The sequence below is a fragment of the Salvelinus alpinus genome, chromosome 3, assembly GCF_045679555.1.
Source record: "Salvelinus alpinus chromosome 3, SLU_Salpinus.1, whole genome shotgun sequence".
In the NCBI taxonomy this organism is placed as follows: domain Eukaryota; kingdom Metazoa; phylum Chordata; class Actinopteri; order Salmoniformes; family Salmonidae; genus Salvelinus; species Salvelinus alpinus.
This window is the reverse complement of record NC_092088.1, coordinates 19,629,739-19,657,454: the sequence shown is the minus strand read 5'-3', so window position 1 is coordinate 19,657,454 and position 27,716 is coordinate 19,629,739. Positions and strand designations below refer to the sequence as shown.

The 27,716-nt window shown below is 45.0% G+C and overlaps 1 protein-coding gene across 3 annotated transcripts; it reads left to right on the top strand.

The window, feature by feature from the left end:
• Positions 1–46: 46 nt before the first annotated feature.
• On the top strand, positions 47–26,207 carry lmf1 (lipase maturation factor 1). 3 transcript variants are annotated; one of them, XM_071391828.1, is made up of 11 exons: positions 114–387; positions 718–1,027; positions 1,880–1,890; positions 7,364–7,512; positions 18,156–18,221; positions 21,839–22,006; positions 22,443–22,623; positions 23,928–24,081; positions 24,298–24,481; positions 25,050–25,162; positions 25,653–26,207. In XM_071391828.1, exons 1-11 carry the CDS (start codon positions 180–182, stop codon positions 25,816–25,818), a joined length of 1,710 nt encoding a protein of 569 aa, XP_071247929.1. In that variant the 5' UTR covers positions 114–179; the 3' UTR covers positions 25,819–26,207. The 3 variants fall into 3 exon arrangements, with proteins under 3 accessions (XP_071247930.1, XP_071247929.1, XP_071247931.1); XM_071391829.1 differs by lacking the exon at positions 1,880–1,890 and having other exon boundaries at positions 47–387; positions 718–1,038; XM_071391830.1 differs by lacking the exon at positions 1,880–1,890 and having other exon boundaries at positions 129–387.
• The last annotated feature ends 1,509 nt before the right edge of the window (positions 26,208–27,716 follow it).

The window sequence follows — 27,716 nt, the reverse complement described above, 5'->3', positions numbered from 1 at the left end:
TACGATTTTGCAAGACACATCTGCTGTTCAAGGGTAGATGAGCTATAGATGGGCTATCCATTCCACGGTAAGCATATGCAATGAGCAACGCACGGATTTTTCAAAACTCAGACACTACGCTTCTAGACACTCTTGAACGAGCCCTCTGATCACGTGTTTTTTTTAGAGCGTCAACCAACATGGCGGCTCACGGTGAGAGTTCTGAAAGCACTTTGAGAAAAAGACGCGTCGAAACATGGAAGACAACAACGACACATTCAGATGACAACATCCGAAATAATGAAGAGGACACTTGCAAAGCAAAGAAGAAAGAATTGGTTACATTGCAAACCGGGACTTACTGGCTCACTCGAATTGTGCTTCTACGTTCCATTGCTTTCATCTACTGTAAGTTCGAGTGTGATATTCTGACAATGTAGCGAGTTATGATGCACTGGCTCCATTACAATGGCTTCCAGACCATTGCGTAGGCTATATTATTCTCGTCAGTTTTCATGTGTGTATTGTATGGTGGTAGTTGGAGTTAAAACCAATTTAATGTTCAAGTAGACATGGACACATCGTCCACATTACCATTTACCAAGAAACATAGCAATTGTTCTCCTGTCACATTCTTAAATGAACCAGACAGTTCGTTCTAGTACTCATAAACCTATCTTTATTCACCTCACTTCCTCCACCTCTCTTCCCCCTCTCCCTTCATCCCTCCCCCTGTAGTCATTGCATTCACTGTTGCCTACAACCAGAACAAACAGCTGATAGGAGAGCGAGGCCTCTTGCCCTGTAAGGATTACCTTCTCAGTGTGAAGCGCTATGTGGGGGGGAAGATCGATATGTCTGCCTTCGCCTACACTCCCTCTATCCTGTGGTTCCTGGACTGGACGGACATGGATGCCAACCTGGATGGCATTGCCCTGGTGGGGATGGCGCTGTCAGGCTTTGTGTTGCTGACTGGCACTGCCAACATGATCATCATGGCCATGCTGTGGGTGCTCTACCATTCTCTGGTCAGTGTGGGGCAGATCTGGTGAGTGATGGGTTGGAAAAACACCACAGGAGGTTGGTTGCACCTTAATCGGGGAGGTCGGGCTCGTGGTAGTGGCTGTAGCAGAATCTGTGGAACTGTATCAAATACGTCAAACACATGTGGTTGATTCCATTCCATTTGCTCCGTTCCAGCCATCATTATGAGCTGTCCTCCCTTCAGCAACATCCACTGGTATAAACACACACACACACACACTGCTTATGTTCCATGTGTGTGGTAGGGTGTAGTTTACAGGGTTGTGTCTGGGCCAGTAGGAGGGGACCCAGTAGTGAGTGAGAGAACATGTTGATTGGGCCTCTGTGTTGTGGCTAGAAGATAGTTCAGTCTCAAGTCTTTGGGAGGGATGGACTGTACAACAGTGACAGACAGACAAACACGTGACCGTTCTCCCTCGTTCTCTCAGCTCTGTTGAAGTTCTTTGTGGCTCTGAAGAATAAGATGAAGAGAGGGTAGACAATTCCTGGAGACATTTTCAAAATTGTTCACCATCTGCTTCTTATGTTCTGAATGAAAGATGTGGATTTGGAGACTTCAAGGCCATCATGCCAACAGTGATTCAGTTAGCTGATTAGTCTTAAAGGGTCATTACTGGTATGTCCCGTTTTTTAGTCCAGCGTGTTTAATAGGAATAAGTCAATTTATTTATCAACACTATTCAGTGTTTCATCTTTATTAACTTCTGACACATGTAATTTGATATGTACGATTGTGGGTACAGTATTGCAATATGCGGTAAGTGCTTGGTACAGAATGTAGGTTAGGCCAACTCTCTAATCAGGTCAAAATATCTATTTTTATGCTGATCTATTTTATTTTTTCCTCTCCTTACAGGTATTCGTTTGGTAAGTTAACTACTTACATTCAATTACATTTGTAAGACTACAACATCCATCTGGGACCGGTTTCCCGATAGCGATGGAACTTAGGCTTGTGTTATTATTATGTGTTATTTTTTTGTATTTTCTACATTGTAGAATAATAATGAAGACATCAAAACTATGAAATAACACATGGAATCATGTAGTAATCAAACAAACAAAAAAAATATTTTATATTGTTCAAAGTAGCCACCCTTTGCCTTTGACAGCTTTGCACACTCTTGGCATTCTCTCAACCAGCATCACTTGGGATACTTTTCCAACAGTCTTGAAGGAGTTCCCACATATGCCAAGCACTTGTTGGCTGCTTTTCCTTCACTCTGCGGTTGGGTTGAGGTCAATTGGGTTGAGGTCAGGTGATTGTGGAGGCCAGGTCATCTGATTCAGCACTCCATCACTCTCCTTTTTGGTCAAATAGCCCTTACACAGCCTGGAGGTGTGTTGGGTCATTGTCCTGTTGAAAACAAATTATAATCTCACTAAGCGCAAACCAGATGGGATGGTGTTTCACTGCAGAATGCTGTGGTAGCCATGCTGGTTAAGTATGACTTGAATTCTAAATAAATCACAGACAGTGTCACCAGCAAAGCACCATCACACCTCCTCCTCCATGCTTCACGGTGGGAAATACACATGCGGGATATCTGTTCAGCTACTCTGCGTCTCACAAAAACACAGCGGTTAGAACCAAAAATCTCACATTTGGACATCAGACCAAAGGAGATATTTCCACCGGTCTAATAACCATTACTCATGTTTCTTGGCCCAAGCAAGTCCCTTCTTATTATGGTGTCCTTTAGTAGTGGTTTCTTTGCAGCAATAGACCATGAAGGCCTGATTCACGCAGTCTCCTCTGAACAGTTGATGTTGAGATGTCTGTTACTTGAACTCCGTGAAGCATTTATTTGGGCTGCAATTACTCAGGCTGGTAACTGTAATGAATTTATCCTGTGCAGCAGGGGTAACTCTGGGTCTTCCTTTCCTGTGGCGGTCCTCATGAGAGCCAGTTTCATCATAGTGCTTGATGGTTTTTGCGACTGCACTTGAAGAAACTTTCAAAGTTCTTGAAATGTTCCGCATTGACTGACCTTCATGTCTTAAAATAATGATGGACTGTCGTTTCTCTTTGTTTATTTGAGCTGTTCTTTCCATAATATGGACTTGGTCTTTTACCAAATAAGGGTATCTTATGTATAACAACCCTATCTTGTCACAACACAACTAATTGGCTCAAACGCATTGAGGACAGAAATTCCACAAATTAACTTTCAACAAGGCACATCTGTTAATTGAAATGCATTCCATGTGACTACTTCATGAAGCTGGTTGAGAGAATGCCAAGAGTGTGCAAAGCTGTCATCAAGGCAAAGGGTGGCTACTTTGAAGAATCTCAAATATAACATTTATTTTGACTTGTTGAACACTTTTTTGATAACTACTTGATTCCATATGTGTTATTTCATAGTTTTGATGTCTTCACTATTATTCTACAATGTAGAAAATAGTACAAATAAAAACCCTTGAATGAGTAAGTGTGTCCCAACTTTTGACTTGTACCGTTTTATTTTTTTTTATACCCCTTCTCCCCAATTTTGTGATATGCAATTGGTAGTTAGTCTTGTCCCATCATTGCAACCCCGTACGGACTCGGGAGAGGCAATGGTCGTGAGCCATGCACAAAACACGACCCTGCCAAGCCGCGCTGCTTCTTAACATACTGCTCGCTTAACCCGGAAGCCAGCCGCACCAATGTGTCAGAGGAAACACCGTCCAACTGGCGATCGTGTCAGCGTGCATGCGCCCGGCCTACCACAGAAGTCGCTAGAGCGAGATGGGACATGGACTTCCCGGCCGCCCAAACCCTCTCCTTACCCGGACGACGCTGGGCCAGTTGTCAATACTGATAGGATTGCAAGAAAGTTAGCACTGCTCTCAGATCAGCTTTCTCCATTTAAATCATACCTTTTAATAGGAATTGTTCCACAATACTGACGACAGATCGGCTCCTAGACTTAGAGAGATTATCTCCTATATATTATGGCTGCAAATATTGAGGCAGCATGGCTATTGGTTATCCCATAATAGTGCACAAAATCACAGATTTGACACAGGTAATTTTGCAAGCCAATGCTAACTAAAGTTACCCATAGACTTCCAGTCATTGCGCTATCTGTTAGCATGGAAGGCCATGTGTTTAGCATGCTAGCTGATACCCATAGACTTCCAGTCATTGTGCTAATACTAGTTAGCAATTGCACCAGCGCTTGTTAGCAACTTTCTTCAAACTGCATGCAGTGACCCCATCCCTGGGTCGCTCCTCTTTTCAGTTTGCTGCAGCTAGCGACTGGAACGAGCTGCAAAAAACACTCATACTGGATCGTTTCATCTCCATCTCTTCATTCATAGACTCAATCATGGATACTTACTGACAGTTGTGGTTGCTTCGCGTGATGTATTGTTGTCTCTACCTTCTTGCCCTTTGTGCTGTTGTCTGTGCCTAATGTTTGAACCATGTTTTGTGCTGCTGCCATGTTGTACTGCTACCATGTTGTGTTGCTACCATGCTGTGTTTTTTTATGCTCCGTCCCCTCAAAACCCCAAAATATCCCTTTTAAAATTAATTGATTTCAAAATGATTGAAATAGCTAGGCCCATGTAGCCTATACTGTATTTATTTTGTTTATGCAGTCATCTCTAGTTTTATTCTTCACTTATTTGTAACAGTTGCAAAGACACTGGCAACTGTGAAGGCCTATTTTCAGTCAACAATTAATTATATTATCGGCAGTCACAGAGAAACGTATAAACAGCTAGATTCTATGTTTAGCGGAGGTTTTCTGTGTATAAAGTGACGCAGAAAGGGCAAAAAAAGCACCTCTAACGACACATTTAGCTGTCCGACAAGTGGTCCGAGGCAGTCGGAAAATAAATCAAATCAAATCAAATTTTATTAGTCACATACACATGGTTAGCAGATGTTAATGCGAGTGTAGCGAAATGCTTGTGCTTCTAGTTCCGACAATGCAGTAATAACCAACAAGTAATCCAACCTAACCTATGAAATTCTATTGGTCACATGCACATGGTTAGCAGGTGATATTGCGAGTGTAGCGAAATGCTTGTGCCTCTAGTTCTGACAGTGCAGCAATATCTAACATGTAATCTAACAATTCCACAACAACTACCGAATACACAGACGTGAAGGGATGGAATAAGAATATGTACATATAAGCATATGGATGAGCGATGGCCAAGCGGCATAGGCAAGATGCAATAGATGGTATAAAATACAGTATATACATATGAGATGAGTAGTGTAAGATATGTAAACATTATTAAAGTGGCATTATTTAAAGTGCCTAGTGATCCATTTATTAAAGTGGCCAATGATTGGAGTCTGTATGTAGGCAGCAGCAAAAACTTAGCCTTAACATGCTTTGGAGAAACCTGGACCTGAGATTTGTAACAGCCTGCTCTTTCGTCACTCCACAACCTAGCCCTTATCTAACCTTCCCACAACCACTACTGAGCCCTTGTTATCCCCTCTGAAGCGGTCACATTCAGCTCAGATGTGTTAATATGATCTGGGTCATAGTCAGAGGTTTGGGATGATTACATTTCAATCCATAATCTCATCAACACTCAGCTGACATGGTTTAATGCCCCTCACTAGTCTCTATTGGCAAATTGGCCTATTGGCATAGAGATCAGAGTCGGTGTATCATGCCACCCAAAACCCCATTATCCTCAGACCTCAGTAAACATCTGGCCCTGGATGGGCCTGGCTGTATTCAAAATGTGTCTCAGAGTAGGAGCGCTGATATAGGATCAGTTTAGCCTTTTACAGTAGATCATAATGAATATTATTGTATGGACAGGGAGGACCTAATCCAAGATCAGCACTGCCCAGGGTTAGCAGATGTGGCTGGTAAGGCTTCAGCTGGTTTTTTGTTGCCTCAGCAGGATTCCTCAGTTGTTCATCCCAATAACTCAATTCAATCAGACTGTTGAGTCCAATCTAATCGCTGCAGGGCTGAGTGTAAATAGTTCTGGATGTAGGGCGCTAGTTCAGATAAGAGCCCAGATCAATTTGACCTCACTGATTGGTTAATGACACTTTGGAGTGAATGACTCCAGTCGGATGTCTCTGGTCAGGTTTTGTGGTCTCTTTTTTCCCTTCTCCTTTCTCGTTCCCTCGCTCATTATACAGAAGACCCGTTTATCAAGGAAATCTAACACTGTAGAGATGGTGTTAGATAAAAGAAATTAAAACAAAACCAAGAATAAATGTATTTCCTCCTTCTTTAGTCCTAAGACTGTTCAACTACATACTGTACTCTGTGTCCCTCGATCTCTCTCTCTCTCTCTCTCTTCATCTTTGTCATTATCTCTGTTTGCATGTCCACTGGGCGAGGGCTACAAAGACTGCCTTTGTTAGGAGGGGCGAACAGGCCAACAGCTGCACAGATCACACTGGATCTCTCTGAGGAGAGACGGGAGCAGGTGGGCCTTCACTGGGAGCCCTCTGCTGCATTCACATCAGGCCAGTCTGGAATTAGATCGACTGACATGTTTGTATTATACATGGGTGCGTGGACTCACACACACCCATGACGGCACACGTGCACTACCTCTGCACCTTTTCACTTTACATTTATGAACAAGCCTCCAGTGATTGGCCATCAGGGACATATGCACATAGCCAGAGGAGGTTATCTGTGGTCATCATTGTAGAATGACAGATAGAGATCGTTCCAGAACAGTGATGTTTGCATAGACAGACGGATAACTGGCCCTAATTCACTTCTACAATTACAGCTGTCCATATTTTGGTTATTCAAAGCATCCCCGGCTGCTCTTCTTGCTTTGACTGTAATGCTTCAGAATGGTGAGGGCAGCTCAGACTATTAAAAAAACACACAAAAACATGCAACGTGACATGCACAAGGGGAATTTGCTTCTTTTTTTTGCTCTCCACTTCTTAACTCTCCACTGCCTTAACTTTTTGACTTTCCCTACTTCCTCACAGATGTGGTAACTGAGTAGCTCCCCTGATGTATGTATCCATGCAGCATTCGCATGCTGAGAGATGTGGTCACTTTTGACCTTTGCCACACTTGTCCTTTAGCAATGGCCTTTTCTCTCATATATCCCATGTCTTCATCTCTCCTGCCCCTTAGTCATCTCATTCCATGTCATGGTTCCTCTTATTCTCCATCCTCACTCACACACTTGGACTGTCACTCTATATTCTCCCCACATCTGCTTGACTATTCGTCATGCCCCTGTCCTTTTTCTGAAACCCCTGTCTCCTGTTCTCCCTCTCCCTGACGTCCTTTCTCTGAACGTTTGCTCTGTCTCTCTCGCTCCCTCTGTTTCTCCTCCCCTCTGTCTCTCTCTCTCCCCCATTTCCTCTCACTTCTCCCTCTGTCTTCAGGTTGGGAGAGTCAGTTGTTGGAGACGGGCTTCTTGGGGATCTTCCTGTGTCCTGTGTGGAGTCTGTCCCAGGTGCCCCCTCGCTGCCCCCCCTCGCTAATCTCCATCTGGACCTTCCGCTGGCTAATCGTTCGCATCATGCTGGGCGCCGTGAGTGACACACACAGACACACACACACACACATCTATCACACTGACACTGAATTCCCCTCATAGTCTGTGGAAAAAAACACGGGTGAAATTTTCACGTGTTTATAAGAAACGTGTTTACTGGGCTTAGACACTTCTCTATGGTCAAAACAAAACACCATCCCTAAGAAAAACAGACGTTGTAAATGCAAATATGTGAACCAGTCAGTCAGGCAACTTGTCTGTCTCTTTTATGGTTTAGTGGAGAGAGAAAACCAACCCAACGCTGTTGTCTTTTAAAACGTGGGGGTTGGAACCTGCCACAATGCCCAAAGTGTTTTTTCAATTAGGCCCATAAAGAGGACGGAGCAACGAGGGAGCTATATGTTCATTCAGCTTACCCCAGTGCCAAGAGTATGATTGACTTTAAGTGCTTACAAGTGTACAAGCCCCTCTTGTCATTTCCCCTAGACACAAAGTCATTACAACACATTTATTCAAAACAGAAAAGCACTTCAGGTCCCCTCAGACATGGCTGAGGCTTAACCAATAAGCAGCTTTTTAATCACGGGGTAATCATGGTTTTTATTGTGGTCGGGGCAGCTAGGTTACATTTGTTTTTCACTATAATTGAAAGCATATCGTTTAGAAAATTGACTCAGAGCTTGATTTTTGGATGACATTAGGTTAAAGTTGAAACCTTTTTAGGAAATTCTTGTCACGTCTTAAGTTCCTTAGATTGACACTGTAAATACAAAGTATTATTTATCCATTATAAAAGCCATGCTATGTTCACTCAGTGTTTGTCATGTAAGTGTTGGTTAGATTAGGTCAGGGTAATCTATCCCTTGTTCTGTGGTTGACCACTGTTAGAGTGCTATTGAGAACCCTTTTAAGTGAAGGGGACGTAGCCAGTAAACTTTGAAGGGACCCTAAGGAAGAAGAAACTTTGTCCTGACTTGTTTCATGTTCGGATTCTGAAAGCATCAGTTTATAACCCAATTCAATGATTTTTTTTCTCAATGTCTACTTTCTGTCTGTTTTATCCAATCTTGATTGCTTATGCTGTCAAAATTGTTGAATAACGGTGCTATTGAGGACATCACATTTTCTTCTTTGCTAATTTCCTTCAGCAGATTCATCTAAACAGATTCTCTCTTTTGAGTGACTTTACAAGTCAGGCCCTTCCTCACATGTTAAAAATATCCCTCCTGGCAGCACACTTCTTTCTCTTACCCTGTTCCTCAATGGTTCCTCTGCTTTTGCTTTCGCGTCCTAAGCTATGTGTGTGTGCGTGTGCGTACACACCTTTCATTATCCAGGCTGTTAGCATCAGAGGGTAAGTCCAGGCGGTTTGCTAAGTGGTACTAATGGGATCTGATTCACAGGGCAGTGTCAGCGTTTAAGCTGTGAAATACAATCATGGTAATCAGGGTGCTAGTGAGCTGGTGTGGTGCCCCATGATTGGGTGTGGTAGAGGTTGGACCTGGCCAGTAAACTAGCTGTCTCACAGCCTTTGCACGAGGTATCACATCTCACACTCCTGCAGGAGGAACGGTAGGCCTAGTAGAAAGAGTGCACCAGGCAATGATGGAGAGCATCTCCCCCATGCTCCTGTTTTTGAAGAAGTCCAGTAAAACCATAATACAGTAAAGTGCTTGTCTGGTTGGACTGTTCCATTCTCCTTTGGGGTGATCACTTTGCGAGGAAGTGTCTCCTGCAGGCTGTTTGTTGGTTTGGCTCGTATCCATGTCGTTGGGTTGTTGATGAGTTTTGAGGTTGGCCCTGGCCCCAATTGGCCTCGGAGTTCTCTATTGTCTCGAAGACTGTTGATGGGACTTGGGACATTGTTGGTAGGGGGAGCTACGCATAAAACAATCATTGTTTTCCAGTATTGGGAATTACCGATGGTGAGGGGTCAACGTAGCATAAAAAGTTGACACAGAATAAAAGACTCACTGTAATGTAGTTGATTGCATCCTGCGGAGAAACATGTTCATGTTTCAAGGTTTCTGGGAGTGTTTAACGCCTTCCTGTTTAGGCGGTTGGCAGGGGCATCGAGGCGTACCTTTAGGCAGCTGGCAGGGGTGATCGGGTTTAGGACGTCCCTTGGCCCCTCTCTGGTCAAGCCCAGAGCCACGTCACTCTTTCATTTACTGTAGTCAGAATGAACCCCTGACGCCAAATGAAAGTTTTCTCTTTTTGGGGGAGAGAAAAATATACTACATGTAAGTATATAGGCTTTTTTCCTTTGTAGGGAAATGAATGCTGGCTTGATCCAGTGTGCAACTGGTTACTGACTGTCTTTGAATGCCAATGGCTGCCAGTGGGAGAAAGCAGTGTCATTGGGTGTTGGTGATTTGTTTCTGTGGTTCTTACACTGATGATTGGTTATCACTGAGGGAATTCTGTTTTTAGGAAGTATCATCACTGTAGGAAGCATAGTAAAAGAAAATCGAAACCAAACCCCTAACCCATTCGTCTTGTATGTGACAGTTATCAGCCGTACAGTACCTACATTAGCGTATCATGTCGTCTAGCAGGGAGTCTGTGTCTGTTTTTACGACTGTCCCGGGTCGACCTGCTTTTTCTAGGTCTGGGTAGTGCTAATGACATCCTCAGGGCCTGCTTACCTCAGCCTGCCCAGCCTCTCTCTCTCTCTCTCTCTCTCTACTCTCTCTCTACTCAGTCCCTGACTTACAGCCTTCCAAACCAGCCACGACACTTTCACCGCTCACTCTCCTTGCCACCATACCCTACTTTTATTGTCGGGAGTCTGCATAAATCTCCGCGCGGCACCCAAACAGGAAATAGACGGACTTGCTCGCTGTCGTTTGCACATTTGCGAAGGGCTCCAGCCAACGTGCACCTGGAGTTCTGTGGTTCGCCGTGGATGGATGGAGCCCAGTGCTGTGGAACAAAACGCTCAAATGGTCTTTTATTGGAGTCGCATGCATCGACTCAATTTGTCATGGCCAGGATTTTCTTTTAATGGTGGCTGACAAATTTCATGGGATAATGGCTGCCTGCACCCAACCACTCACTGTTTTTATGCCTGTTGACAAAGTAGAACTATTCTCATTTTCTGTTGTGGTGTTAACAACACAAAGCACTACTTCAGTGACAACTGAATATCGTTAAAGGCCTTTCCGTTCAACGATTGTCAAAATGGCCTCCCTAATAACTTTGCAGTCGAACCACCTAGGTTCTCTGGAGAACGGGAAACTGGCCTACTCCGTGGTCAGAATATGGGACAATGGGAATTGATGATCCTCATGACTGAATTGTATTATAGTCAACACCCAACGATTTATAAGCAGAATCTAATGCCCTGATAACCCCAATGTGGCCTAACAAAGTCAAACAGAGTTGTTGTGTATTCCGTGCCCCATGACCAGCAATGTGTCAATAATATGTCCTGGTTGCACATTCTCACAGAGCATCAATGCTGATTTATTTGTCTAAATAAGAGATTTTTGAAGTGAGTTTGCATTGTGTTCTTGCTGCTTCAACTGGAGTTGAAGTCTCAGTGCTTTTTATTGACTGTAGTCTTCTCAGAAGAAATAAGGATTTAAGCGCTTGTCCTCCAAGGGCTGTATGGTGTTGTAGTTGATTATACGTGGCCAAGACAGACTAGTGCTTTAAGCTGTTGTATACATTTTGATTCTGGGTTTTTCCCCTCTACACATGTGTCATATGAAGTTTCTTTCCCATGCTCTTTCGTTTCGAAGGGCCATTTTGATATCATTTCCGGCAGACATCATAATATCTTGTATAGAACGTTACGGTTTGCCAATCCAAGGCCGTCTTCCAGTCTGTCATTCAACCCCTAGCTTAAACTGCAGTTGATGTGGCATAACAGTGAGTAATTACCCCCTAAGAACTGTTAATATTCCCCAATTCTTTAATTCTTCTCTTTTGGCTCTGTGTTGGAGGAATAGAACACAACACACAACACAACACAGCTTGCACTTGCTAGCTACTTCCGGCGCCGACAGAGATGGCCGCCTCGCTTCGCGTTCCTAGGAAACTATGCAGTATTTTGTTTTTTTACGTGTTATTTCTTACATTGGTACCCCAGGTAATCTTAGGTTTCATTACATAGAGTCGGGAGGAACTACTGAATATAAGAGCAACGTCAACTCACTGTCATTACGACCAGGAATATGACTATCCCGAAGCGCATCCTGTGTTTTGCCTTCCAGGTGTGATCATAACAACATACAGGAACTCAAGTCATTCTGTTCACCTGACTTAGAATTCCTCACAATCAAATGTCGACCGCATTATCTACCAAGAGAATTCTCTTCGATTATAATCACAGCCGTATATATTCCCCCCCAAGCAGACACATCGATGGCCCTGAACGAACTTTATCTGACTCTATGTAAACTGGAAACCACACACCCTGAGTCTGCATTCATCGTAGCTGGGGATTTTAACAAGGCTAATCTGAAAACAAAACTCCCTAAATTCTATCAGCATATCGATTTTGCTACCAGGGCTGGTAAAACCCTGGATCATTGTTATTCTAACTTCCGCGACGCATATAAGGCCCTCCCCCGCCCTCCTTTCGGAAAAGCTGACCACGACTCCATTTTGTTGCTTCCAGCCTACAACAGAAACTAAAACAAGAAGCTTCAGCGCTCAGGTCTGTTCAACGCTGGTCCGACCAATCTGATTCCACGCTTCAAGACTGCTTCGATCACGGGATATGTTCCGCATTGCGTCCAACAACAACATTGACGAATACGCTGATTCGGTGAGCGAGTTCATTAGAAAGTGCATCGGCGACGTAATACCCACAGCAACGATTAAAACATTCCCAAACCAGAAACCGTGGATTGATGGCAGCATTCGCGTGAAACTGAAAGCGCGAACCACTGCTTTTAACCAGGGCAAGGTGACCGGAAACATGACCGAATACAAACAGTGTAGCTATTCCCTCCGCAAGGCAATCAAACAAGCTAAGTGCCAGTATAGAGACAAAGTAGAGTCGCATTTCAACAGCTCAGACACAAGAGGTATGTGGCAGGGTCTACAGTCAATCACGGATTACAAAAAGAAAACCAGCCCTGTCGCGGACCAGGAAGTCTTGCTCCCAGACAGACTAAATAACTTTTTTGCTCGCTTTGAGGACAATTACGTGCCACTGACACGGCCCGCTACCAAAACCTGCGGGCTCTCCTTCACTGCAGCCGAGGTGAGTAAAACATTTAAACGTGTTAACCCTCGCAAGGCTGCAGGCCCAGAAGGCATTCCCAGCCGCGTCCTCAGAGCATGCGCAGACCAGCTGGCTGGTGTGTTTACGGACATATTCAATCAATCCTTATCCCAGTCTGCTGTTCCCACATGCTTCAAGAGGGCCACCATTGTTCCTGTTCCCAAGAAAGCTAAGGTAACTGAGCTAAACGACTACCGCCCCGTAGCACTCACTTCCGTCATCATGAAGTGCTTTGAGAGACTAGTCAAGGACCATATCACCTCCACCCTACCTGACACCCTAGACCCACTCCAATTTGCTTACCGACCCAATAGGTCCACAGACGACGCAACCATACTGCACACTGCCCTAACCCATCTGGACAAGAGGAATACCTATGTGAGAATGCTGTTCATCGACTACAGCTCAGCATTTAACACCATAGTACCCTCCAAACTCGTCATCAAGCTCGAGACCCTGGGTCTCGACCCCGCCCTGTGCAACTGGGTACTGGACTTCCTGACGGGCCGCCCCCAGGTGGTGAGGGTAGGTAACAACATCTCCACCCCGCTGATCCTCAACACTGGGGCCCCACAAGGGTGCGTTCTGAGCCCTCTCCTGTACTCCCTGTTCACCCACGACTGCGTGGCCATGCACGCCTCCAACTCAATCATCAAGTTTGCGGACGACACTACAGTGGTAGGCTTGATTACCAACGACGACGAGACGGCCTACAGGGAGGAGGTGAGGGCCCTCGGAGTGTGGTGTCAGGAAAATAACCTCACACTCAACGTCAACAAAACAAAGGAGATGATTGTGGACTTCAGGAAACAGCAGAGGGAGCACCCCCCTATCCACATCGACGGGACAGTAGTGGAGAGGGTAGTAAGTTTTAAGTTCCTCGGCGTACACATCACGGACAAACTGAATTGGTCCACCCACAGAGACAGCGTTGTGAAGAAGGCGCAGCAGCGCCTCTTCAACCTCAGGAGGCTGAAGGAATTCGGCTTGTCACCAAAAGCACTCACAAACTTCTACAGATGCACAATCGAAAGCATCCTGTCGGGCTGTATCACCGCCTGGTACGGCAACTGCGCCGCCCACAACCGTAAGGCTCTCCAGAGGGTAGTGAGGTCTGCACAACGCATCACCGGGGGCAAACTACCTGCCCTCCAGGACACCTACACCACCCGATGTCACAGGAAGGCCATAAAGATCATAAAGGACAACAACCACCGAGCCACTGCCTGTTCACCCCGCTATCATCCAGAAGGCGAGGTCAGTACAGGTGCATCAAAGCAGGGACCGAGAGACTGAAAAAAAGCTTCTATCTCAAGGCCATCAGACTGTTAAACAGCCACCACTAACATTTAGTGGCCGCTGCCAACATAATGACTCAGCTCCAGCCACTTTAATAATGGGAATTTATGTAAAAATGTATCACTAGCCACTTTAAACGATGCCACTTAATATAATGTTTACATACCCTACATTACTCATCTCATATGTATATACTGTACTCCATCTACTGCATCTTGCCATCTTTATGTAATACATGTATCACTAGCCACTTTAAACTATGCCACTTTATGTTTATATACCCTACATTACTCATGTCATATGTATATACTGTACTCTATACCATCTACTGCATCTTGCCTATGCCGTTCTGTACCATCACTCATTCATATATCTTTACGTACATATTCTTTATCCCTTTCCACTTGTGTGTATAAGGTAGTAGTTGTGGAATTGTTAGGTTAGATTACTCGTTGGTTATTACTGCATTGTCGGAACTAGAAGCACAAGCATTTCGCTACACTCGCATTAACATCTGCTAACCATGTGTATGTGACCAATAACATTCGATTTGATTTGAGAACAGCACAAAACAACACTTATTCATGTACACCAGAAGCACATCTGCTAGCACTTCAATAGAATATTCATAATGGCCCTCCGTCGCTGCAGGTAGTAAACAATCCTGTTTGATATGGCATTAGGACAGCAGGCGGGTGGCACAAGCAGACAACTACATTTATCCTGGTTAAGTTTATAGCCCAGCTGAAAGGTGGAGGGTGAGGAGGGGGGATAATTTTCAAATGAATGGAATCACATTTTTCAAGGGAGAAAGTACATTCCCGGCGCGCTTATTAGATTATCTGTAATGTTGTAGATGCAAGAATGCTCGCTGATAAATAGCAAAAGTAACCCATGAATTAGGCGTCCACCGTCAGCGAGCGCATCTACCCCACCCTCTGTCCCTCAACCTCTCTCCCTGCTTCCCCAGCGATATATCAGCCTGCAATATAGACCCTGATTTCACCAATCAGCGTCTATTGCATTAGTGGAGAGGGACAGAGAGACCTTTAGGACTGGTCTGTGTGGTGCATGAGACCATTGAGGAGAGAACCTATGCATGAGCTCTGACTGAGCCATGTGTGTGGCTGCAGGCACTGGTAACTGCATTGGTTCATAGGTTTGTGCAAAGAGCAGATAGAGGTGTGGCTTTAAGTTCTCTGGAGCATCCAAAGAGGAAACACAAGTCGGAAAACGAGTGAAGACTACTTCTCCCCCTTGACTGTTTTCTGAGTCAGTCGTAATGTTCTGAAGCTCATTTGAAAGTAATGGATCGCTAACCAGCTTTTAATTCCATTTTTCCCGCTCGTCTTTTATCAGTGCTGCTTTTTATTTCCTAGAATTGGAGATTAAATCCGAGCCAGATAGCTTAGTCATAGCCCGCATCAGCTGTTGGCCTTCCTCATTTTTCTCTTAATTTTGTTCATGCTTCATTTAATATGATTACGCACATTAAATCCAGCTTCATATCCGTCAATGCATCCCTCTCTCGCTCAACATAAATTCCTCGCTCTCTCGGGTCATTCAGTTGCTTTAGTAGTCATTCAGTTGCTCCTGTCTCTCTTGTTTTGTTTGTGAATATCATGGAGGCCTAACATGCATACAGTGCTTTCAGAAAGTATTCAGACCCCTTGAGTTTTTCCACATCTTGTTACGTTACAGCCTTATTCTAAAATAATACCCCATAATGGCAAAGCTAAAACAGGTTTAGCTTTGAAATTGAGCTCAGGTGGATCCTGTTTCCCATGATCATTCTTGAGATGTTTCTACAACTTGATTGGAGTCCATCTGTGGTAAATTCAATTGATTGGACATGATTTGGGAAGGCACACACCTGTCTATATAAAGTCCCACAGAGCAAAAACCAAGCCATGAGGTTGAAGGAATTGTCCATAGAGCGCCGAGACATGATTGTGTCGAGGCACAGATCTGGGGAAGGGTACCAATTTTTTTTTTGCTGCATTGAAGGTCCTCAAGAACACAGTGGCCTCCATCATTGGCCGCCTGGCCAAACTGAGCAATCGAGGGAGAAGGGCCTTGGTCAGGGAGGTGACCAAGAACCTGATGGTCACTCTGACAGAGCTCTAGAGTTCCTCTGTGGAGATGGGAGAACCTTCCAGAAGGACAACCATCTATGCCATACTCTACCAATCAGGCCTTTATGGTAGAGTAGCCAGACGGAAGCCATTCATCAGTAAAAGGCACATGACAGCCCGCTTGGAGTTTGCCAAAACTCACCTAAAGACTCTCAGACCATGAGAATACACGATTCTCTGGTCTGATGAAACCAAGATTGAACTCTTTGGCCTGAATGCCAAGTGTCACATCTGGGGGAAACCTGGCACCGTCCTTACTGTGAAGCATGGTGGTGGCAGCATCATGCTGTGGGGATGTTTTTCAGTCAGGATCGAGGGAAAGATGAACGGAGCAAAGTACAGAGAGATCCTTGATGAAAACCTGCTCAGGACCTCAGACTGGGGTGATAATTCACCTTCCAACAGGACAACGGCCCTAAGCACACAGCCAAGACAACGCAGGAGTGGCTTCGGGACAAGTCTCTAAATGTCCTTTAGTGGCCCGGACTTGAACCCGATCTAACATTTCTGGAGAGACCAGAAAATAGCTGTGCAGTAACGCTCCCCATCCAATCTGACAGAGCTTGAGAGGATCTGCAGAGAAGAATGGGAGAAACTCCCCAAATACAGGTGTGCCAAGCTTGTAGCATCATACCCAAGAAGACTCAAGGTTGTAATCGCTGCCAAAGGTGCTTCAACAAAGTACTGAGTAAAAGCTCTGAATACTTATGTAGATGTCATTTTTCACCGTTTTATTTTTTTATAAATTAGCAAACACTTCTAAAAAACAGTTTTTGCTTGGCATTATGTGTAGATTGAGGGGGGGGAAACAATTTTAAACAATTTTAGAATAAGGCTGTAACTTAACAAAATGTGGGAAAAAGTAATTGGGGTCTGAATACTTTCCGAATGCAGCGTTTATTATTCATTTTAACTGACATGTAGGGGGCAACTTCACCGTGTGCCTTAACACTAAGCTTAGAACGAAGAGTAGTATATTAGAAATGACCACAGACCCACAGAGCTGCTACTAGGAGCTGTTCAAGTGGACAAGACACAGCGCCGCAGTATTTATTGCCCAGTCGAGTTACCATAGACGGACTGAGCTCCTCTATGGCTTTGTCTTCATCTAGCCAGCGACAAAGTTCCGTAAAGTTCCGTTGTATCTCAACAGACGCATAGCGGAATGAATGAAAGGGGAAATTTAATTACTGCAATATAATCTTCCTCTCCTCTTTGCAATACAACAAACGATCTCTTCATTTGTACAGGCAGACAATACGGCAACTTATACAAGGCTTGAATGGAGACAGTTTATTCAATCACAACAAATAGATTTTTGCCTTGGCTGTATACAAATGTTTATTCTGCCAGAATTGACGAGCAGAAAGAGCCTTTATGCAACAAACAGGTTGTTTTACATGATACTTGTTTGAGTCGCTCTGTGTGAATAGCTATGCTCTCACCATTTAGCTAGCCATTGGCGATTCAGTGTTAACCGCTAGCTAGCTTGCTAGTGCTAGCTAGGTACCAACAGAAGTAATATGCTGCTTTGGCCATCATGAGGGAGATTGGTTGAATATGGAGTCACTCTTATCTAATGTACATACAAACTGTATCATACCAACCCACATCTTGCAATCCTCCAGAATTGGTTGTGATTGTTAGCACACCTTCCTACTGTCGTGGTTCATATTGAATGATCACTGATTATATGCTGTATTGACATGGTAGTAGGCCTGAAGTTTTGGTTTCATGGTAATTTCGAGGATGTTAAATTAGATACAGACCGATCCAATACAAAATCTACAGACTTTAATACAGACTGTTGGTCAATTGGAGCAGGACATGTCATTGCTGTATGTCCCAATGATATGCTCTCCACAAACCTCACAAACTAACACACCTGGACAGAACCACTGGCTAGGGGGATGGTAAAGATGGAGGGTCCCATTTTTAAGTCTGCACCATGAAAATGTCACCCTGAGTTGAGCTGAATGATTGACGTGTCGTTGTCTTCTCTGCAGGGGCTGATCAAGATCAGAGGGGACCGCTGCTGGAGGGACCTGACGTGCATGGACTACCACTACGAGGTGCGTGTGCGTTCAGTGCAATACAGCTCCCTCAATCCTTGTCAGCAGTGCTTGTTGGCATCTTGTCGTCAGGGCTTTCCCCTGGCCTGTGCTGTGTCGTGCTGAGAGATCAGGCCTTGGCACATGATCCTTATCAATCGCCTGCTGTCCCAAACCTAGTTAAACGAATCACTTTGTTATCTATCTTCCTGTGCCACACCGTTGGATCGACTGCTCCTGTCTGGCTGGCCGTGGACACACCAGTGCTTCCCCAAGCTAGATATTCTCCTTAGGCGGAGCTCCCCAGGCTAAACAATAAGCTTACACATAGACCTAAAAGTTCAATTGAAACCGACTGAGGCAATGGTTTAAGTCTTGGTCCTGGATAAGAAATAGGACTTCTGTTTACTTAGTGGGTGACGATACATTTCTTAGCATATGATAGGACATTGGGAGCCACTGTCTGCCACAACGGCTGCTAGACATGCCTCATGTTGGGTTTTCTCCATAGGAAGGGAGAACACAGCGGTGTCATCTCTAGGCTATAACCCACACAGCTGGGAGATGAGACGGCATGGAGCGTTTTGTCTAATGACAGAGACCAGGAATACACCACGTCTCCCTGGAGTCTGACTGACTGACTGGCTTTTTATGGCCTTGAAAAAGTCCCTGAACGGTCTACTGTCCTTAGGCTGGACTGTACTGATGCATACATACTGTACTGACATGCTCTGCTGTCTGGGTAGAACTTACTCTCAGATCTAGGATCAGCTTCCCCTCACCAAATCCCTAACCTTAACCATCAAGGGGACGACACATTAAACTGACCTTGGATTAATGTTCAGGGGCGATTTCATCCTACTATTGATACCAGGAATCTCTCTTCCTTGTATAGTACTTCACTGCACAGGTTTTAACGTATGACAAACCCATGCTTAGTCTGTTAGCCCTGTCCGGCACTGCTCCTTTTTGCTCTGTTCGCCTGCTGGGTGGAATTCCCATTAAATGGGAAACATGGTTATTTTCTTTGGTCAATACGACGACTCATTAATTTCTTTATGCCCGCCATTTTAAGAGCCTGCCTTTAGCAAGTTATAGGCCATAAAGAGTCATGATGATATAAGGAGGAGACCAGTTGAACTGATTTGAGGTTGATTAGAGTTAACGGTGTGTTCAACGGCCTAATTTGCTGCCTTATAAGGGGGACAGACAGGGTGGGTGAAACATTGAACAGACATTCAAATGTCTAACTGGTCAAGCATGGCTTCTAATTCGTGGCTGCGATTTTCTCATTTCTGTTCCTTATTTGTGGGTTAGTGTTTGTTTTTGTGTATGTGTATGTGTTTTTAAGTGGGTAAGTGTGTCCATGTTAATTTGTGTCATGTACCTTTGTGTCCATGTTAATTTGTGTCATGTACCTTTGTGTCCATGTTAATTTGTCACTCCTCTACCCTATCAGTATTGTCATAATTGTTGCCTTGAAATTTTACCTCACAACACTTATGTCCAAATATGCCCGCAACCTCCCTTATTCCAGGCTGCTTCTGTCTTGGGGGTTCCTAGGTGAGAGGTGTGGAGGGATGCCTGGCACCTCACCATACCCCCTTACCACCTTCCTCTCTAAACCCTGTTAACTCGAAGGGACCTCTGTCTGTGGACCATCACGCCTATCTGAGAGAGTCTGCTGAGAAACAGGGGTCTCATTCAGGCCCATTGAGCCTCCTGTTACAGATCCATCAGCCTACAGTATGTCAGCTTTGTTAGGGCTTCACGTGGAGGCTAATGGGTTTCTGGCAACAGTGGTGGTCAGCCAAGTGAACCTGTATGGATCAGAGACTAAATGAACGCCTTGTAGAATTTGACAAAAAGTGTTTAAAAAAATTAAGGACACATTGCAATAGTGTTTGTGTTCAACCTGGATGTCCATGTTGTTCAACCTGGATGTCCATGTTGTTCAACCTGGATGTCCATGTTGTTCAACCTGGATGTCCATGTTGTTCAACCTGGATGTCCATGTTGTTCAACCTGGATGTCCATGTTGTTTAACCTGGATGTCCATGTTGTTTAACCTGGATGTCCATGTTGTTCAACCTGGATGTCCATGTTTAACCTGGATGTCCATGTTGTTCAACCTGGATGTCCATGTTGTTCAACCTGGATGTCCATGTTGTTCAACCTGGATGTCCATGTTGTTTAACCATCCATGTTGTTTAACCTGGATGTCCATGTTGTTTAACCTGGATGTCCATGTTGTTTAACCTGGATGTCCATGTTGTTTAACCTGGATGCCCATGTTGTTTAACCTGGGGTTATGGTAAAGCATATATGGATCCTGAAGACTCGGACTCAGTACCTCCATGCAGGCTAACGGGCCCATATCCCCGTCTAAACATTGACCTGCCAGCTCCTAACCTGTCAACACCTCCAGGGGTAAAGCGGATTTACATTTCACCCCCCCCACCTAACACCACCTACCCCCTCTACCGGAAGCCAAGGGCGCCAGGTAAGGTTTGCCTGCCCCCCCTTGACGCTGACACACTGCTCCCTTTCAGCCTCCAATCTCTCAAAACTCACGGCAGGGCCACACAGCGCAATGCATCATGGGTAAGAAGACTGCAGAAGCTATGTGAGGCTGGCTGAGGGGGGTTGGTGGGTGTTGTTTTGTTTTTTTGTTAGTTTGTTTGCCGTATGCATACTGGGTATGTTTGGTTATCTGAGGTTGTAGGCTCGGTGCCCTAGGCTGTCTGGGGGTGTGGTGTCTCTCACACACACACGCACACTCACTCTCTCTCACTCTCCAGCCCTGTCTGGTTCTGTACTGAAAGAGCTCTCTCAGGACATTTCTAAAATAGGCAGTAGCTTTACTTAGCTCTGGAAACCTTCCTGAAGGTGTGGTGTTATAATTGTACACTGTTTCCCCACGCCATTCTGTCCCATGGTTTTATGCCAAAACAATGAGGGGGAACATTTTTTTTTTTTATATAGCTATTTTACATTTAAGATCAGCTACATTTCATGTTTGGCACAAGGTGTCATTTGGGCAGTCATTGTGGCCAGTGGGAAAGCTGGTGGGGATGTTAAGTTATACACTATCTCACTGCCATTCATCGCCATGCAAATGCAGTCATTGGAGGGACACCATGTAAATCCATGCAAACATAGAGGTCATTTAGTGTTATCTGTGATGAGCTGTGCTTTCATTAGCTTATCCTTACCATTACATGCAAAAACACACAACGTAACACTCATGCTACGGCAATGACTTATCTTTCGTTTGCCTCTTTCTATCCCTCTGTCTTTGCTCATATTTGAGTATCGATATGGTTATTTTGAAACTGAGACAAATTGCTTTTTCCTTGACCTGGAAGTACTCATGTTGTGGTTGTGCTCTCCCTGGGTCAGTGTCTGGTCCTCTCTGGCTCATCCCAGTTCTGTGGTTAAGACTGGAAGGATGTGGTGGGTTAGGTGGACCCAAAATAAGGAGTGAAGGTACTGACTCCTCTCTCTAATGCGATCTCTGGAGATGCACTGTGTGGTTATCAACAGTACAATTCCCGTGGTGTGTGTGTCTGACAAACTGCCAGTGGCTGCCTGTCTCCGTCTGTCTGTATTCATTCTGTTTCTCTTTCTCCCTCCAGACTCAGCCGGTGCCCAACCCCATGTCATACTATATGCACCAATCCCCATGGTGGTTCCATCGCTTCGAGGTTCTGTCCAATCACTTCATCGAGCTCATTGTCCCTCTCTTCACCTTCCTGGGGCGACGCATGTGCATGGTCAACGGGACGCTGCAGATAGTGTTCCAGGTGAGATGACAGTAGAAAGGCTAGGATTTCGGGAGGGTAACTGATCCTAGATCTGTGCCTAAGTATACCTTTAGTAGCTCTGACGTCACATTGCCACCTAGTGGAACCATTGGTGCATGACAGCAGTTTTATGGCAACTGCAGTCATCAGTTTGATGAATGGAGTGTTATTCAGAGCCAGCTATAATTGAATGAATACAGCAAATCAGGACTTTCCCCGCTGCAGTATGCTGAACTATTAGCCAAAGCAGATGATCCTCATCAGTCATATCATGCTATCTTTCTGGCAGTACCTTTGGAGGAATCTAAATACTACTCCTTATCCTTTCTCCCCATCTACTCTCTTTCCTCCTCCTCTCGCCTCTGTCTCTCCTCTCTTCTGTCTCTCCTCCTCTCCCCTCTGTTTCTCCTCCTCTACCCTCATTTCCCTCTTCTAGGTGACTCTGATAGTGAGTGGGAACCTGAGCTTCCTCAATTGGCTGACCATAGTTCCCAGTTTGGCCTGTTTTGATGATGCCTCTCTGGGGTTCCTGTTCTCGTCTGGCCGAGGGGCCAAACAAGCCGTACTGGACCTCCAGGCTGAGGAGGCAGCAGGATGGACCCCCAAACCCACCAGGGGTACCTACTAAACAGACATGATTTATCCTAAAGGAGTTAGAGCCCACACACCATAGAATAGATCATTATATTTCTATCTTCATTCCCTCACAACCTACACCACTCTTTGCCCCTGCCCAGACCCAACTTTACAAATTAAGTAATCGATACAGACAGGGCTACGGTATTGTGGGTATTATCCAGGATTTCTGGGTATTTATTTTCAGCCAGTTGGTGTTAGAGGCCCTGCTATCCTGTCTGGGTGTTTTATGATTGGGACTAATGATGGCAGGCAGAAAGAGGGAGAAGAGGTATTACATCAGCCTTCAACATGACTACCGCTCCACTGGGTAGGCCTGACTGATGTCTCTACCAGCCACGCTGTGTGTGTGTGTATGGATTCCCCCTTCCCACGTGCCTGGCTTAGCTTTGTGTTTACAACCCCAAAGAGCAGTCATTGAGTGGGTCCACATGAGCACCCTACCCCTCTCCACCTTCTCCACTCCCCACCCTCCAATCCCCATCTCCAACACACACACCTGGCTGTAGGCACATCTGGAGCGGGCTAGCAGGCTATAGGGCCTTGACAGATGGTAGACAGCACCAGGGTGCTGGCAGGGGGTATTAGGCATTACTAATCACACATTACCAATGTGACTGGGTGCCTAGCAGTTGGCACATGAACATAAAGGAAAGGGTTTACGATTTGGACACGATGGGAGGAGTGTGGATTACTACTGGGACAGCTGAGGAGAGGGAGGAGGGAATGGAACGAGAGCGAGAGACAGCTGGAGATGATGTGGAAGAGGGTGATGGAGAGAGAGGAAGAGAGAAAGAGAGAAAGTGAGGAAGGAATGCCCATGTGGTGTGTTAGAGCAGGCATAGGCTCTAGCTAATTGGTCTCCCAGGAATCGCTAATGGCTTTAGTTTTATGCTGGGTAATATATCTGCTAAGTGGCCCTAACATTCTCTACCTGCACCATGGCTGCTTTTTAGAATTTTTGGGGGTCATAAAAGTCCATTATTTAAGTCAAACAACAGGTATAGTTCTGATGGATGGTTTTAACATGCGTGGGACTGGTTGACGGGTTGGCATTTCAATCCGAGACGGGTCGTGGGGATTTGGAGCTGTCAGCTCCTCCAGTTGTCAGTGGCTAAATGCCTCATGACCTCATAGGCTAAGCCCCTCTCTCTGGCTACTGCCAGAGGTATCTTGAGTTCCACAGACAGACAGACAGACACACACACACACACACACACACACACACACACACACACACAGGCACACACACTTCCTCTTTTTTTGCACCTCTTCTCCATCCTAGGTATGCTTTTTCGTCGAGTGGTGAATGTGGCTCTGGGCGTTCTGATTGGCTACCTGAGCGTTCCTGTAGTGCTGAACCTGCTGAGCACCAAACAGGTGATGAACACGTCTTTTGACCCGCTCCGCATCGTCAACACCTACGGGGCCTTCGGCAGGTATCGTTCTCCTCTTCCTCTCATTTTATTTCAACACTTTCTGTATCTCTCCACTTGATCAGTCCAAACTGCCACATCCTCTCATTCTATTCTTCTCTGGTCCTCTCCTTTTCTCTACTCTCTGCCATCCTTTTTAACTTTCCCTCCCTCACAACTTTCTTTGGCTCCCTCCCTCTCTCCCTCCATTTCTCTCTCTCTCTCTCCCTCTCTGTGCAGTATCACTAAGGAGCGGACTGAGGTGATTCTGCAGGGTACTATGAATGAGGACCCTAAGGACCCAGAGGCTGTGTGGGAGGAGTACCAGTTCCTGTGTAAGCCAGGGGACCTGACCCGACGCCCCTGCCTCATCTCCCCCTACCACTACAGGCTCGACTGGCTCATGTGGTTCGCTGCCTTCCAGGTACAGTCAGAGTCCGGGACTCAGCACAGACCTTTGATCTACAGTACCCGGCTCTAAGTTGACATATAAGAATCAGGGATTCTGTTTCATTTGTTTTACTGTTTGTTGGTTTTGTGGGAAATTCCTGCCTTGGATGTGAGCTGGCTAACTCTGTGTAAAGTCTGGACCCAGAACTACCTGCTCGGAGTAATTTCCTCTGTCAGGGCTAGCTGCCCACACTCTTCTCAACTCTTGCTACAGCTCTCTCAGGTGTAGTTCTGGCCAGAGACTCGGCCGCGTGGCGCGCTGTTTTATCGTCCCCTTCTCAGGGCATAGGGTTTCCCGCTGGTTTATATCCAATCCCAGAACCAAGAAAATCCCAGTCAGACATTTTGGCAAGAGGGGGAAGGTTTATGATGTCGCAGATCAGCTCAATATCCGCTCAAAAGTTTGGAATGGTAGACTGCTTCAGATTGAGGGCTTTGTTCGATATGACAGTTGATCTTTCACTCAAATGTCCCCTGTTTTTCTGTCTTCTTCAGAACACCCTCTTTCTCCATGTATTTAACCCTCCTTCTCTCTCTCCCAGACCTATGAGCAGAGTGAGTGGGTGATCCACATAGCAGGCAGACTGTTAGCCAACGACACATCAATCCTTTCACTGATGGAATACAACCCCTTCCAGGGCAGAGACAACCCCAGGTACACTTACACTGACTAACACAGAGGAGACTGGACGCCCTTATTTTTAAAGCCCACAAACTATGTACTCCACTACAGGGTTGTCCATGATAAAAACAGAAGATGGCGTAAATCAGTTTGATACATACTGTGTGAGTTTATTTTGTAAGTACGTTTAATTTGTTTAAAATGGCCAGGAGTTGCCGTTGGAGACAGCTGCATTGAAGGCGTAACTGACCTCAGCAGTGTTGTGCTGAGGCAGAGTGGAAGTGGAAGGTTGTGTGTGTGTGCGTGTGTGTGGGTGCGTGTGTCTGCGTTATAATACGTGCAAGCCTCACTTTCTCTTAAATATTAAATAGAATAAAATAAAGAATCCTTGTCCTCTAGCCCCCTCTAGTGGAATGTTTCCTCTCGATATGAAATGTGTATTTGTATTCTCTCTGTCAGTCACACTAACCATTCCTCTCTCTCTTCCCCCCCCCCCCCCCCCACCCCCCTCTTCCTTCCCCAGGTGGGTCCGAGGAGAACACTTCAAGTATAGGTTCACCCTGCCTGGCAGTGGTCCCCAGGGAAAATGGTGGGTGAGGAAACGTATTGGAGCCTACTTCCCCGCTGTGGATCTGGTCGCGCTCAGGGGATACTTCAAGTCCCGGAACTGGCCCCATCCTGACCTTTGACCTACTGTATGACCAATCACACTGATGTATTCTATGAGCGACGGATGCCTGAGACACCGAGGTATCGCTCCCCCTTATAAGTTGGGATCAAATATGCTCTGAAAGCAAACATGTTGACATGAGAACCCTGATATTGGGGAATTTGTGCCATTCTGAAAAAAATGTTAGATTTTTTGTTCCTCTATGTTGCCTGTCTCCAGCATGTCATGTTGCCATCTGCTGTATGCACTAAAGAATGACCAATCCTTCCCGTGAATAGGGATATGCCACTCTGCCACAATAGGAGAGTTGAGGGGATGACACACAGTCCATGTTGGGTTCACATCGCAAGACAGACAGACTGTACACACATTGTGTCTTTTGAAAATAAAAGTATATTTTGGAACAAAGCTAGACTTTCCATGTATTTTTTCCTTTTGTTTGTTACCCTAAGTAGGTTGTCCAACTAATCTAGTGGTTTAAATCATCCACTGAAAGAGCCTGAGTCCTTCCCTCAAATAAAATGACTAGATTGACATTGCAGTGTTGTACTACATACAAATTCCCCTAGCCGTTGTTGTCTTTGTGTTATGGGGATCTGACAAGGATCCAATGAATAAATGCATAGAAAGGGACGGTTCTCATCAGTGGAAGAAGTGTATCTGTCATCTTGTGTGTGTGTTCAGCCTACAGAGTAGTGACAACCGCAACAGACGAGAACCCCGTTGAGACAATACTCCTACCAGTCCTTGCATCCCACAATGCACTTTTCTCCCGGAATGTCCGTTTTTAATTGTGTTCACCTCATCACAAATATCCATCATAGATGGTGTATACAGTCTGTTCAATATTGATGCTTACCTACACTAAATACATCTGCTGGTTTCGCTATTTGTAGGCCAAAACAACATTTGGTGGCACCTGTGTGTCAGAATATACACGGACCAATTCTGACCATTCTGTGGTAAGTTATTACTCCAAAATGTGGTAAATGATCTCTGTGAAATGTTTCATTATTCTACCTAGTTGTGGATGAGATGGTGGTGTTGTCTGTACAGGCAGAAGTGAGCCACCCAGATGGGTGTAGCGCTACTTCGATGTGTGCAGGTCCATACTTGGAACATCTGCTGCTTCTAATGAGGACTTCTAGTCAAGCCAGTGGGACAGGACAACCTCATGTCCCTCACACAGTCCAAGTAAGAAACACAAAGTACACGCACAAATAAGTCACAAAACATTTTCTACAGTCTCAGCAAGAGAGTATAGAACTTAATTGTCCCAATGGGCAATTTGCAAGAAGAGAATCAAATGAATAGGACGGGTGAATAGCCTATATGAAAACAAATAGTGTAGTGACCATAATACAATCATGTTTCACAGGCAATGAGTCCTGCTATGCGTATAGTTCTTGACATGTTCACATAACCAGAGTAGCCTCTGTTGTTATGGCACATATCTTTTAGAATTTGAACCTCATATTGCATTTATTTTTGCTATATATTTTTCAACTGTGCTGTGATGCTTCACAAAAGTTCTGAACCTTTCTATTCTCATAGCTTCTACAGATTGTAAATTAAAGATAAACATTTTTGCTAAAAGTTTTATTATATTATTGATTGACTATGAATTTTTAATTCACCAAGTATTGATATCTGCAGCGTTAGCTCCAGGTAAATGTTGCAATTCTTCAGCCATTCCTGGACCTGTGACCAAAAACAAGCTACATATGGACAGTACCAAAATAAATGATCTATGACTCAGTCTCTTCGCAGCAAAATCTGCAGCGCTGGGAAGGTTGTATCCCCCACATATATAACATTCTATTGGTTGCACGAATTTTGTATAACTACTAGAAATAATAGAATATAAGTTGGTGGTTGAGGATTTCCCTCTAGTGGTGCGGGGGCTGTGCTTTGGCA